Genomic DNA, 12,509 nt, shown 5'->3' with positions numbered 1-12,509 from the left:
TCTAACTCTCTAAAATCTCATGTATACACCTGCAAGGCTCTATGACACTTCTTCCTATTCGGAAGGTTTCTTTATGATATGAAATGCTGACTTACGTAATTACTAGTGGCTTCACAGCAGAAGTACGGGTAGTTCTGAAATCCTACGCTGTGGATGAGTTCAGCTTGTATTACTTCTTGCTTTGAAGTTGTTGACAATGTAAGGCAATGTCTGTTTTCAGGCAAAAGGTGGATCAGACCTACCTGATTTGAAGTGAGAAATGGGAACTGTCCTTTACCAGTATTACTAAAAAAAGACACTGGCAGCCTTTACTCTTAGCATTTAATGTTTGTTATGTCCTTTACATGTGTACAAATGCATACAAATGTGAATAAATTAATGTTTGACATATCTGTAGCAGCAAAAGTCTTTCCTATATTCTGGACAGATGGACCACCATTGATATTTTCACAGGTCTACATAATTTTGATTGTCTAGTAACTTCTAGATTTCTAATAAAATTTGTATATGAAGCTTTAACTAGTCCCTTGGCTAATATTTTCAAACTTAGCCCCAAATAACATAAATTACCCTAGTTAAGATACATAATGAACAAAACAATGGCAGTAGTTTGAACCTCAGGACTGTAGATAGTGAACTATGAAATTACCAGCTGTGTGGTGAATGTAGCAAGTTCAGTAATGGTGCATGGTGTATTATGGTGAATACTAAAAATATAAATGCTTTTTGTCTTTGCTAGACATATTTACTAATCTTCACTAAGTGATTCTGATAGTAGCTTGACTTTATACAGCCTTGTTGGAAAACACTTTTTGTTCTTTGAAGACCTTTGCTGTATACTTCTGATGTTCTGCATCCTGGTACCCTGTGAAGGGAGGAGGAAAGTAAATAATCTTCCAAACTGCCATGCTAAAAGGAAGAGAGAAATGGTATCTGTTGCAAAATAGCAATATGGTCCAGCCTTTTGGAATGGCCAAGCTGTCCTGAGTTTCCTGAGATCCTCTCATATAACTTGATTTTCAAAATGGTCTTGCAGTGCTCTCTGAGAGTGAAAGTAGGCATCTCAAAGCTTGAACTTCAAGAAGCGCAGTGTTATGGCTAGCTAATAAAATTGCTTCTTTGTATTAAACCTCCAAAGCCATGAATTCAGGGTGAATCTAAGAGTGCTGAAATACATCTAATTTATTATATACACTAAGAGTATGTTTAATTTATTTCACTTTTGAAAAGATCTGCACATAATATTATGCTTTTCAGTTAAGTGATTACATAGCAGTTATTAGCATTTAAAACCGAGCTTTGCAGTTCAGTAGTCGTTGCAAAGTGTCTTGAAATATCATGTGATGGTTCTAGGAAATTTCGTCTGTTAGAGGTGTTAAATATCCCACTTATTATGAAAGCCAGTTGCAGTTCTTATCAATTACCTAGCGTGTCTGCAACGTCTTTATCAATTGGGTTAACTACTGAAAAAATCTGCTACTGGGAAAATTGTTTTCTTTAAGCAGGTGCTGATCATAACCTTGGGGGACAATATGGCTGAATTATCCAGACCTTTGCTCTGAACATGGCTGGGTGTTTGGCCATTTTGCTTTGAAAAATGAGCCTGTGTCTCAAATTCTGAATGGCAGGTTAGGCACCTGGAAGCTGTTGAAGGAATAAACAGGAGGTGTACTTACGGAATACCTTGAGCGTGTGACCTTGCACTGAATATACTTGGTATTCCTTGATTTTTAAGGACTTGGGCTAACTCGAAGCAGGCAGTGCCTTTTAGTGAAGGCCCCTCACTCTTGCTTGCTAGTGTCCCTTAAAGATGGTACAAGAGTTGAGACAGAGAAGAGGACTCTGAAAGAAATATGCCATATAAAAAGATGGGTACAAAGCTGCAGAGTGTTAAATATGGGCTCTCTGTGGGAGGAAATAGAAAATGAAGCTTTGGAAGAGCAAACAATTGCTGTCCATGTGGAAGCAGCATCATTCAGTGGCTGCCCCTCACCACATGATGCACCAGCTTTTAATAGTATTTTATATCATAAATAATACACAAATATGATATTTATGATATTTTATATTAATTATATTAAGTATTTCATTATAAATGTTACATTAATTGTAGGATCCTAGGATGTTATCTCTGAATACAGAATCCCTACAGTGGGAACCAGAGCTGGCTTCACAGGCTGTGGTCTTGCTAAAGCTGCATGGTGCTACACAGTCTCGATAGTAGTAACTCTACTAATGATCTTGTCTTGCAAACTTGTTTACTTGGTACAAAGGTATGTCTGCTACTATTACTCTGTTGCTATGTCATATTAAGTGCAAGTAGGTAGACCATCAGCTTACTTTATATTGGCAAAGTGTGAATTATAAAATATAGCTGGTTTTCTATAGTGACTCTTGATTTAAGGATAATACTTATGTAATTATATTTGAGATATGGCTTTTCAGTATTGTTACTGAAATATGGTGTGGGACTTGACTCCATGAATGGGAAACCTCTATCACTTCTAATGTGAGGGTGAAAATACAAATAAGTGTCACTAACTTTGTCTTATTATTAAATAGGTTTAAGTGGAAATCCAGCTGATATAGAAAGGAGAGAAGCAGTTTTTGGGAAGAACTTTATACCTCCTAAAAAGCCAAAAACATTTCTTCAGTTAGTATGGGAAGCACTACAGGACGTTACACTAATTATATTAGAAATTGCAGCTGTAGTATCCTTGGGCCTTTCTTTTTACCAGCCTCCAGGAGGAAATGAATCACGTAAGTAAACTTTTTTAAAAGTAGGTATGAACCTGTATTATACTACTGACTTTCCTGGTCCAACATGTGTATACTGTAAATCTGATGAGAGTAAGTCAGTGGAAAAGCAACTTACTCCTTTTTGAGAGAACACTACTAAAACTCTAGCTTGCCTTAAAAAGGGCAACATGAGATTCCCCTGGTTATGATCTGCTATCATTCTGACCACAAAAATGCCAAAGGTAAAATGCAAGCAGCAGGAACAAGGACTTGTCCGAGATCAGTCATGTTTCTGTGTGAGTGTTTTTCTAGCTTTTCCTCAATATTTAAGCAATTTATAATTTGCAGTCATACACTAAATTTTCCTTGATTTGCAATATGGCACTGGTAACTTTCTAATTTAAGAAATGAAGCTATATTTATACTTCTAAAGGGAAGATGAAGGGATCTGACCTCCATTGATCTGAATTTTTGCAATGATGTCTGTCTTGTTAAGATAAAGGTAAAGTGGGAAATGTTGAGAAAGTAAAAGTTGGTTAACTAATTGTCTAGTCTGGCATTCTTATGCCATCATTTAACAAGATAATAGGGACAGGTAACTTGATATATCAACTTCTCTTATGTTCAGATAAGCAGGGATGTAAATTCTAGGTGGTTTAACTTCCTTGAGCTGCTCTAACTTTCAGGTTCATTAGCTTCTTTGTGTGTTACCCTTACTGAAAATAAATGTAAAATTGCAGAGAAGGCTAGCATGGAAAATGTTTAGCAGCTATTAGCTTTTTCTGTTTGGCAAAACCTTTTTGTTGTTGAAATAACTATCTGCGTGAACTTTCTTAAATCTAAAACCTGTTTTCTACAGTATGTGGATCAGTAAATATTGGTGAAGAGGAGGAGGAATCTGAAGCAGGTTGGATTGAAGGAGCAGCAATCCTCCTATCTGTAGTTTGTGTGGTATTAGTAACAGCTTTCAATGACTGGAGTAAAGAGAAACAGTTTCGGGGATTGCAGAGCCGTATTGAACAAGAACAGAAATTCACAGTCATCAGAGGTGGCCAAGTCATCCAAATACCAGTAGCTGACATAATTGTTGGAGATATTGCACAAGTGAAATATGGTAAACCTATTTTTAAAGTTGAACTTTCTTTTATTTTTAAAAAAGGAACTGCAGTCAACATACCCAGTGATCTCTTGTAGGTGATCTTTTACCGGCTGATGGTGTACTCATTCAAGGAAATGACCTCAAAATTGATGAAAGCTCACTGACTGGAGAATCTGATCATGTTAAGAAATCTCTGGACAGAGATCCTATGCTGCTGTCAGGTGTGTAACATTTGACAATTCCTGAAGAAAGTAGTTTGTTTCTGGGGATAAACTGGTTATTTTGAGGTTAAAATCTGGCAGAGTAGACGTCATCTAGTCTGACTTCTACAATTATCCAAAAATATTGCAACTAGTACAAAACTTTCTCAGAGTGAGCAGACTCTTAAAACTGACAAACATTTTGTGTAGTTGCTTATGGGTTTATTTTCCAGACAGTTTCGGCAATTAAAGCTCTAGAGGACCACAGTGGTATCTTAGGGTTTCATCAATGTGAAGTTTGAGAACTCGTTTCCTTTGTGCTGTGCCATATAACTGCTCAAGTCTCAGTGGAAAACCTGATTCAATCTTTCAGGTACACATGTGATGGAAGGCTCTGGAAGAATGGTAGTTACTGCTGTAGGTGTGAACTCTCAAACTGGAATTATCTTTACCTTACTTGGGGCTGGAGGAGATGAAGAGGAGAAGGAGAAGGAAAAAGAGAAGAAGGACAAGAAAAGTAGGCATAATAATCTTAAATCCTTGGGGAGGGAGGGGTGAACTCCTGAATGTTACTGGATAAAAACATGTTCTAGTCATCCGAAGCCAGAAATCTTTTTTAAAACCTCATACTTTCACTAAGTTTCACAGGGTAAAACCCTCAGGTCCAGTTATCTGAGAGTATGCCACTACTAATAATTCTTGTCACATGGATTTTTAATTAAACTTCAGATGTCATTGATCAATTAAGAGGTTAGAAGGTTTACAATTCCTAACCAGCCAGACCATGTATAAACTGTTAAACTGCTATCCCGTGTAACTTCAAAGTACATTCATGTCTAATAGCAAATATTTGTTTATGACAAAGAAGTTATTACCAATAACTCAATGTAGTAAGTATCAAGCTCTGCTTTTGACAGCTAGAAAATGTCCTGTATAGGGAGTTCTTCTATGACACTTGAAGAAGAAAAGCTTGTATGATTGATACTGCTGAGTTTGTGGATATCTTAAGCATATATAAGACTGATTTAGATAAAGATGAGCAGACAGCTGCTTCTGCCACTCCTTTTCTTCCGGAGCTGAAACTTTGAATGCTCAGAGATATACACAAGGCAAATCCCTAGTGGCACTTTTCTGTAAACTTTATTTTTAGAGGGATGAGGGGCTTGTAAACCAGAGCATTTTGAAGCCCTTCTGTGAAGTGTGAAATGGGCTGTCTTCCTTATTCTGAAGGACTTGCTCAGTAGCTGGCATTATAAGGTCACTTATCTAAGCCATAGCCTTTATCCTGAGAGTCAAAGCTTAGAAATGTTGACCAGTAATGTTTTGATATTAGCTCTCACAAGACTTGTTCAGTCCTGAGCTTCACCACAGCAAAAATTTTTCTAGAAACAGTTGTGAGGTCCACAGGGTGGGACTGAGTGAAGATTCTTGTCAGAAAAATATACTTTTTCATCAGAGGAATATGAAATAGTAATGGCAAGCCATAAATGGAAAGCCATACAGAAATGTGCTTAGAATCTCAGTGACCTTCAAACTAGAGGCAATTGTTGAAAGGTGTGCTCTGTGCAGGAGTTAGGATTGAATTGTGCTTTTTGTCTTGTCCTCATCCACAAATACTTTACAATTCTGACCCTTCTTGAAACTTACAGTAAGTTTTTTCAGAAGTAAGTTTCAAGAATTGTTGCAAGAACTGAAAGTTCAAAATTACTTTCAAGCTCAAGCATGGTAGTGAAGAGTAAAAGTGGACCTGCAACATTTCCAGGGATTAGTGTGAAACAGTTTCCATCCTTTGCTCTTTCCCTTACAGTGGAAGGAGGAGGAAGCAATAGCAGCTACAGGAGATATGGAGACTTATAGTTTTTATTAATATTCTGCCAGTGCTTCCTATTGTAAAAGCAGAAGTCTTTTTGAAAGGTAGTGTTTTGGTGTGTCCTAGGGCCTGAACGCTTGTGGTTTTTTGTTTTGTTTTTCTTTTTTTGTCTCCCAAGATAGACAATTTCCTCTTTCCCTTGAGTTAGGTGCCTGATAAGATTCTCCTTGGTAAAACTCAGGTTAAACTAAATTAGCTTCTCTGTGAATGTTAAGGAGATTAAAGTGGCTATTTTTAGTTGGATGTGTATGGCTTGGTTCAGAGTGAAAGCAAATGTATGTACAAGGAGCTAGAAGTAACTCAAGTGTAGGAATTTGCTCTTGTAAGAGGGAAAGAGAAACTAGGAAAGAACAAATGCAAAACTAAGACAGTGATGATTTCTTAAGAAGTCTGAAGTGGCATCTTCTGGAGAAGGTGAACGTGCTTTTTTTTTTCTCCTCAGCTGTTCTGAGGATGCTCAGGGGGAAATCTTATGTATAGAAATCAGACTATGTCTACAGTAATAATGTAGTGAAGGTATTAAATGTCATGCCAGACACACTGCCTGATAATTTGATTTTCTTGTATCTGAGTATTCTTATACGTTTCAGCCTACATAAATTAAGGCTGAAGACTTAATTAATTACAAGTGATACTGCTAAATTCTGGGGTTTGTTTTAAGGTCCTCGTTTTTGTGCTTTCATTTCAGGTTATTACAAATAGTAACTAAAACTCTTGCTTTTTCTACTTAATAGAAAAGTTTGTACCTGAAAACCCAAACAAAAAGAGGTAGTGTGGCCCCCCCACTCCCAATAAGCTACACGTGATGTGTTGGTCTTCTAGTTACCTGTAATGTTTCAGTCCTTTCAGAAATTCAGAATCACTTTAATGTCACAAATTTCTTTCCTAGAAAAATGTTTAGGCAAGCCTTTTAAAAGCTTTCTCACAAGTGTAGTAAATGTCTGTATCTGTAATTTGTGCAAACTTAACTATGGTAGCATAACACTGCAGCAGTCTTATATGTGAAAAGTGAAGTTCAAAAAACTGATGTGAGCTGTTTGAGAGTTGACATGCTTGTAAAGCTTCAGTTATGTCAGCTCTCTGTCTCCAGTTTGTTCTACACTTTTTTAAAAAATGCAGTTGCTTGTTTCAGCATATGTTAAGGTATGCATTATATATAAACATAAACACTGAAATGAAGTCTGCACAGCCAATTTAAAACACAATGTGTTCCCCTCTTCGACAGGTAAAAAACAAGACGGAGCTGTTGAAAACCGTAACAAAGGTAAATGCAGGTTCTCCAAACCTTTTTTGCAAATCCCTATTTTCTGAGAGCATATGTAATGAATACATACTTTCCTATGAAAATACATATTGAATACTTAGATCCAAAGTGCTTATGCTAAAGATGGCATAAGTGAATCTGCCCCAACCAAATGCTTAAATGAACTTGGTAGTCTCAACATAGCTAGATACTACAAAAGTAAACTTTACCAATCATTTTCAAGCTCTCTTGGTGAGGTGAGTTAACCTTGACTGGCTGTCAGATGCCCACCCAGCTGCTCTCTCACTCCCCACTCCTCAGCAGGGAGACAGGGCAGAAAATAGGATGAAAAGCTTGTGGATTGAGAAAAATATGGGAGATCACTTACTAATTATCTTCACAGGCAAAACAGACTCAGCTTGGGGAAGATTAATTTATTGCCAATTAAAAATAGAGTAGGATGGTGAGAAACTAAAACAACTGCAAACATCTTCCCCCCCCCGCCCTTTCTTCCAGGCTCAACTTCACTCCTGACTTCTACTCCTGCCCCTGAGGAGCGCAGGGGTATGGGGAATAGTTTTTTTGGTCAGTTCATAATGCCTGTCTCTGCTTTGTCATTCTCATGTTCTTCTCCTGCTCCATTGTGGGGTCCCTCCCTAGGGATACAGTCCTTCATGAACTTTTCCAGTGTGGGCCCTTCCCACAGGGTACAGTCCTTTAGGAACAGGCTGCACAAGCATGGGTCTCCCACGGGCCCCAGCTGCTGCCAGGAGCCTGCTTCAGCATGTGCCCTTTACAGGCTGCCCATCTGCCTGCTGTGGCATGGGGTCTTCCACGGGCTGCAGGTGGATCTCTGCTCCAGTGTGGTCCTCCGTGGGCTGCAGGGGCACAGCCTGCCTCACCGTGATCTTATTCACAGGCTGCGGCTCCCCTGCTGCCAGCACCTGGGCACCTACGCCCAGTGCACTTGTTTAAGCATTCACGTGTAGCACAGCATCTCTGGATAGAAGGTACTACACAGGTGTTTAATGGAGCCTGGTGTTGTTAAGCGTTTTAAGTATCACTGATTTCTGGGGACTTCCCAATGGCTAAACTTTATTTGATTTTTAACTTCTAGCTAAAGCTCAGGATGGTGCAGCCATGGAAATGCAACCACTGAAGAGTGAGGATGGTGGGGATGGAGATGAAAAAGACAAGAAGAGAGCAAATTTGCCAAAGAAAGAAAAGTCTGTTCTTCAAGGCAAACTTACAAAGCTTGCGGTTCAGATTGGCAAAGCAGGTATGATGTATTGGTACCCTCCTTACATTGATGTCACATGTTTTAATAAAGTTGAAACATGCACAGTTTGTGAGGGGTTATCTTAAGTAGCTAGCCTTGACTGGTTTGATTATTTTAAGTGCAAAATTCCAATGTATGCAAGTATGCCATTGTGCCTGAGTATGCTGATGGCTTCTCAGACTGTGTCATGTGGATGACTTTTCTTTTTCCTTGATTTAAATAGATTCAGGCTTTAGTGTCAGCTTCTGAGAGCGAAAATTCCAACTTCGTAACGTTGGACAACTGTTATGAAAGATAATTTCAGATAAGATATAGCATTTAGTGATGTACCTAGAGAACTATAAATTGAGTGAAGTCTGGAAAACATGGTAGGGTCGACCAGGTTATCTCTGGTACTTTCAGAGGCTTAAGAATTTCCACTTGGCATGTGCCTTGCTGATATGTAACATTTTTATTGACTTTCTACTATCCTTTAGCTTCTGTTACTCTTCTGTCAGCTAATATTCAGCTGTCTTGTCAAAACATTTGATAAACTGTTGCTTCTGAGAAGTAGACTAAAGCAACAATGAAGTTCAGTGTAGATTTTAGGCTATATTATATAGTATGTTGAGGTTTAATTTAAATATTTCAGGATTTGTTTTGGTCCATGTAGAACTGTTGAAAGATTTTAAACTAGAGGAACTTCTAGAAGCCTTATAGCCCAGCCCACAGCTCAAAAAGGGCTGATGTCAGCATCTGTGGTGTGAGGACAAGCAGTTATGGTATGAGGACAAAGCAATTAAACTTTTAGCTTTATCACTCCATAGTTATGTATGGCAGTGTTCATTTTTCAGAGAAACTTGTACTAACAAATGTTGAATAAAGGTTCCACAGTATGTTTAGTGTAAAATATTCTTCTTGTCAAACTATTTTTTTTCACATCTTTCATAAGTAAGAGCTCTTCTTTTCCTTTATGGACCTTTTGATCCATTGTAATTCCCCACACACCCTTAATGCTCATCTACTGCATGCATGTACTTGTCTGCCCCGCTCTTTTGGGATGGTGCACACACTGAAGCACGTTTCTAAAAAGAGCTGACACTCCAGTGACTTCTGTTCCTTTTTTCCAGTCAGGTGCATTTTCCTTCACGGTTTTCATGTGGTGTCTTTAAGTGTGCCACTCAACTTGCTAACAGCAGTTCTGATTTGTCTTCCCAGTTACTCCCAGTTCATTGAACACTCTGCTTAGCTGCCATATTTAGTCCCACCTTCAGCAGGAAGCAGGGTGCAGACTGTCAGCAGCTTTCTGTACTGAGTCAGTCAGCAGCACAATCATTGAAGGCCTGCTGAATTATTTCAGTTCTTATTCTGCTTAGTTAAATGACTTTTACATATTGGTCTCCTGTTCATAATCAGATCTATAATTTTCAATTAAATGGGAAGGAAAAATATTTTTAGAAGTTTTTAGGTGAAATGCATGAGGAAATACTTGCATCGAAAGTTGGAACACCTTTGAAAACTACCTCAATGTTTCTTGACTTGCCTGTTCAATATCATAGTTATAAACTAACTTCTATAAAGGCAGAAGTATTTGCACTTATCCACAGTCTTTTTTGCCAAATATTGGAGATAATTTCTGAAAACTGTTTATTCTCTTTTTAACAAGGTTTGTTGATGTCTGCAATCACAGTCATTATCCTTGTGTTATATTTTGTAATTGATACCTTCTGGGTTCAGAAGAGACCTTGGCTTGCTGAATGTACACCAATTTATATTCAGTATTTTGTGAAGTTCTTCATTATTGGAGTTACAGTTTTGGTGGTGGCAGTACCAGAAGGTCTTCCACTTGCAGTGACTATATCTCTGGCTTACTCTGTTAAGGTAAGTAGATAGATGGGGAACAGATTTTAAAGGTGGGTGGGTGTATTCATCAGCTGTAAAATCTCAGCTGAGATATGCTGCATTACATGTACATAACAGACTGGGAAGAAGCTTTTCTTGTTTCCCTGAACTGCATAAGAAATCTACAGCAGTATTTTTCTTAATTTCTGAGTACATGCTAACATGAACAGTGAGTAGTGACAACCAGTTGTCACCAACTAAAGATGAGTTGGTTTAGTTCATAACATTGTAGCATTTGCTTATAATAAATAGATGTGTTGGAGTTTGTAAATAACAAATTCTTCTATAAACCCGAACTTCTACCTAACTGCGTTAAGCAACTACTGCAAAAGTTTCCAGATTGATTTTCCTTGAGGACTTGAATATTGTAGAACATAGTTTTCTCTTAATTATACTGCATGTTTTTTAACTCATGCTCTTTGTTCTCTTAATTTTCTTATTGCTTCAGCATGCTGAGACTGGCTATTGATCTGAAAATCTAACTGTAAAGACAATGGCTGTTTAGGCTGTGTTCTAAAACTTACTAATTTACAGCACTAACTAGTAGTGGCCTTAGTATTCTATCATTTCAAGTTACTCGGCCTCTTTGAGGTTAAAATACTATCCAAAGCTGTTAAGTAAAGAATTTAAAGCAATATTTGACCTATGAAACTTGTGTAGTCCTCACTATCTTAGCTGAAACATTAGGTTCCCAGTTAGTATTTAATGTTTAAGTCTGGCTCTAGAACCTTTGAAATATATATCTTCTGATGTTCGGATAAGTCTGTAACATAGCTTGATCTTTCTTGTAAGCAAAAATACTTTTAAAATGTTGTATCTGGTAAAGCTCAGTCTGTACCTCTCCTCTATTTCTAAGTAGCATCATAAACTATTTGCTTGTTAACAGTCTGAATAGTATCAGTAGTCAGTGTGACATGCAGATACAGGAGATCAAGACTGTATTTATGAACCTTGTTCAAAATGAAGTTTACTGTGATGTAATAGACTTAAAGGAATCCCTATAGAATGTGGCAGCTACAAATTCTTCCTCTGTAAGATGACAGATAACTTAGTGTCATCTGAAGTGTCATCTGATACTGCTGTGTGAGACTGGACACCCTAAATGAGAATTTCTGAAATGTGAATTAATGGTCATGGATAGCTGTTGACTGCTTTTATTTCCTTAGAAAATGATGAAAGATAATAACTTGGTGAGACATCTGGATGCATGTGAAACAATGGGCAATGCCACAGCTATTTGCTCAGATAAAACAGGAACATTGACCATGAACAGAATGACGGTGGTCCAAGCCTACATCAATGAAAAACATTATAAAAAAATTCCAGAACCAGAAGCTATTCCAGAGAAAACTATGGCTTACCTTGTGACAGGAATTTCTGTTAATTGTGCTTATACTTCCAAAATACTGGTAAGTGGATTTCTTCATTCTAATCAAGGTAACTAAACAACATCCTCAAAAGATGCAAGTAGTCTGGTGGCCACATGGGGGGCAGTTAAGTGTAAGTTTGTGGAAAAATGCAGCATAAGGTATTTTGTACCTGCTGTAGATTGCTCAACCATTCATTTGAGACTAAACTTCAAAACCAGCTTATTTCAGTTAGAACTGATAATATAGGTTTGAGCTGATAATTCAAAGATACAATCTCAGGAAGATAACTTCCCTTAAGTTCACAGTTGTGTCTAAATTTGTTTTTATAAGCGGGACTGTTTACCTTACTTGAAGAGATCTTGGCTCGATTTGAGTGCTACTTCAAGTAAACACATAAGAGTAGCATAACATTAGCTAGAATGTAATGAGAAAACACAAGTACACATGAGGATTTTGACGGGTTTTTTATTCCAAACACTGTTGTATGAGTTTGTAGGCTTCAGAATTTTAACATCTTTGCTCATACCTCATTTGAGGCTTTCAAAATAAAAAGAATAATGGGCTTTTACACATTTTAAATACTGGACTATTTGGCACTTTTGTGTGCATCGTTTTATGCAACTCCAAACATAGCTTCCTTGCTGTAGTTATTCCAACATGTTGCATAACTTATATTTTTTACTGCCTTAAAGAATATTTGGGGTTTAGTGTTAAAAAATAAATAAATTAGCACTTCAGGATTTAGTAGAAGCCTCCACTATGAATGCTATGTTGTACAGGAATAGCAGTAAAACCGCAGTCCAAAAGCTACTTTTCAGCCAATAAAAA

General features: G+C 37.6%; 1 protein-coding gene across 8 annotated transcripts in view; it reads left to right on the top strand.

Annotated features, from left to right (window-relative positions):
• Window positions 1–12,509, top strand: part of ATP2B1 (ATPase plasma membrane Ca2+ transporting 1) — a 63,643-nt gene that overhangs the window by 30,208 nt on the left and 20,926 nt on the right. For all 8 annotated transcript variants that reach the window (XM_074870720.1, XM_074870722.1, XM_074870725.1 and 5 more), the window contains exons 3-10: window positions 2,563–2,760; window positions 3,599–3,853; window positions 3,934–4,059; window positions 4,412–4,555; window positions 7,134–7,172; window positions 8,269–8,430; window positions 10,076–10,290; window positions 11,478–11,720. In XM_074870720.1, the coding sequence (XP_074726821.1) occupies window positions 2,563–2,760; window positions 3,599–3,853; window positions 3,934–4,059; window positions 4,412–4,555; window positions 7,134–7,172; window positions 8,269–8,430; window positions 10,076–10,290; window positions 11,478–11,720 (1,382 nt within the window). The remainder of the gene's footprint in view (window positions 1–2,562; window positions 2,761–3,598; window positions 3,854–3,933; window positions 4,060–4,411; window positions 4,556–7,133; window positions 7,173–8,268; window positions 8,431–10,075; window positions 10,291–11,477; window positions 11,721–12,509) is intronic.

The sequence above is a fragment of the Strix uralensis genome, chromosome 5 (assembly GCF_047716275.1).
Source record: "Strix uralensis isolate ZFMK-TIS-50842 chromosome 5, bStrUra1, whole genome shotgun sequence".
NCBI classification, from domain to species: domain Eukaryota; kingdom Metazoa; phylum Chordata; class Aves; order Strigiformes; family Strigidae; genus Strix; species Strix uralensis.
This window is presented reverse-complemented; position numbering and strand designations above follow the sequence as displayed.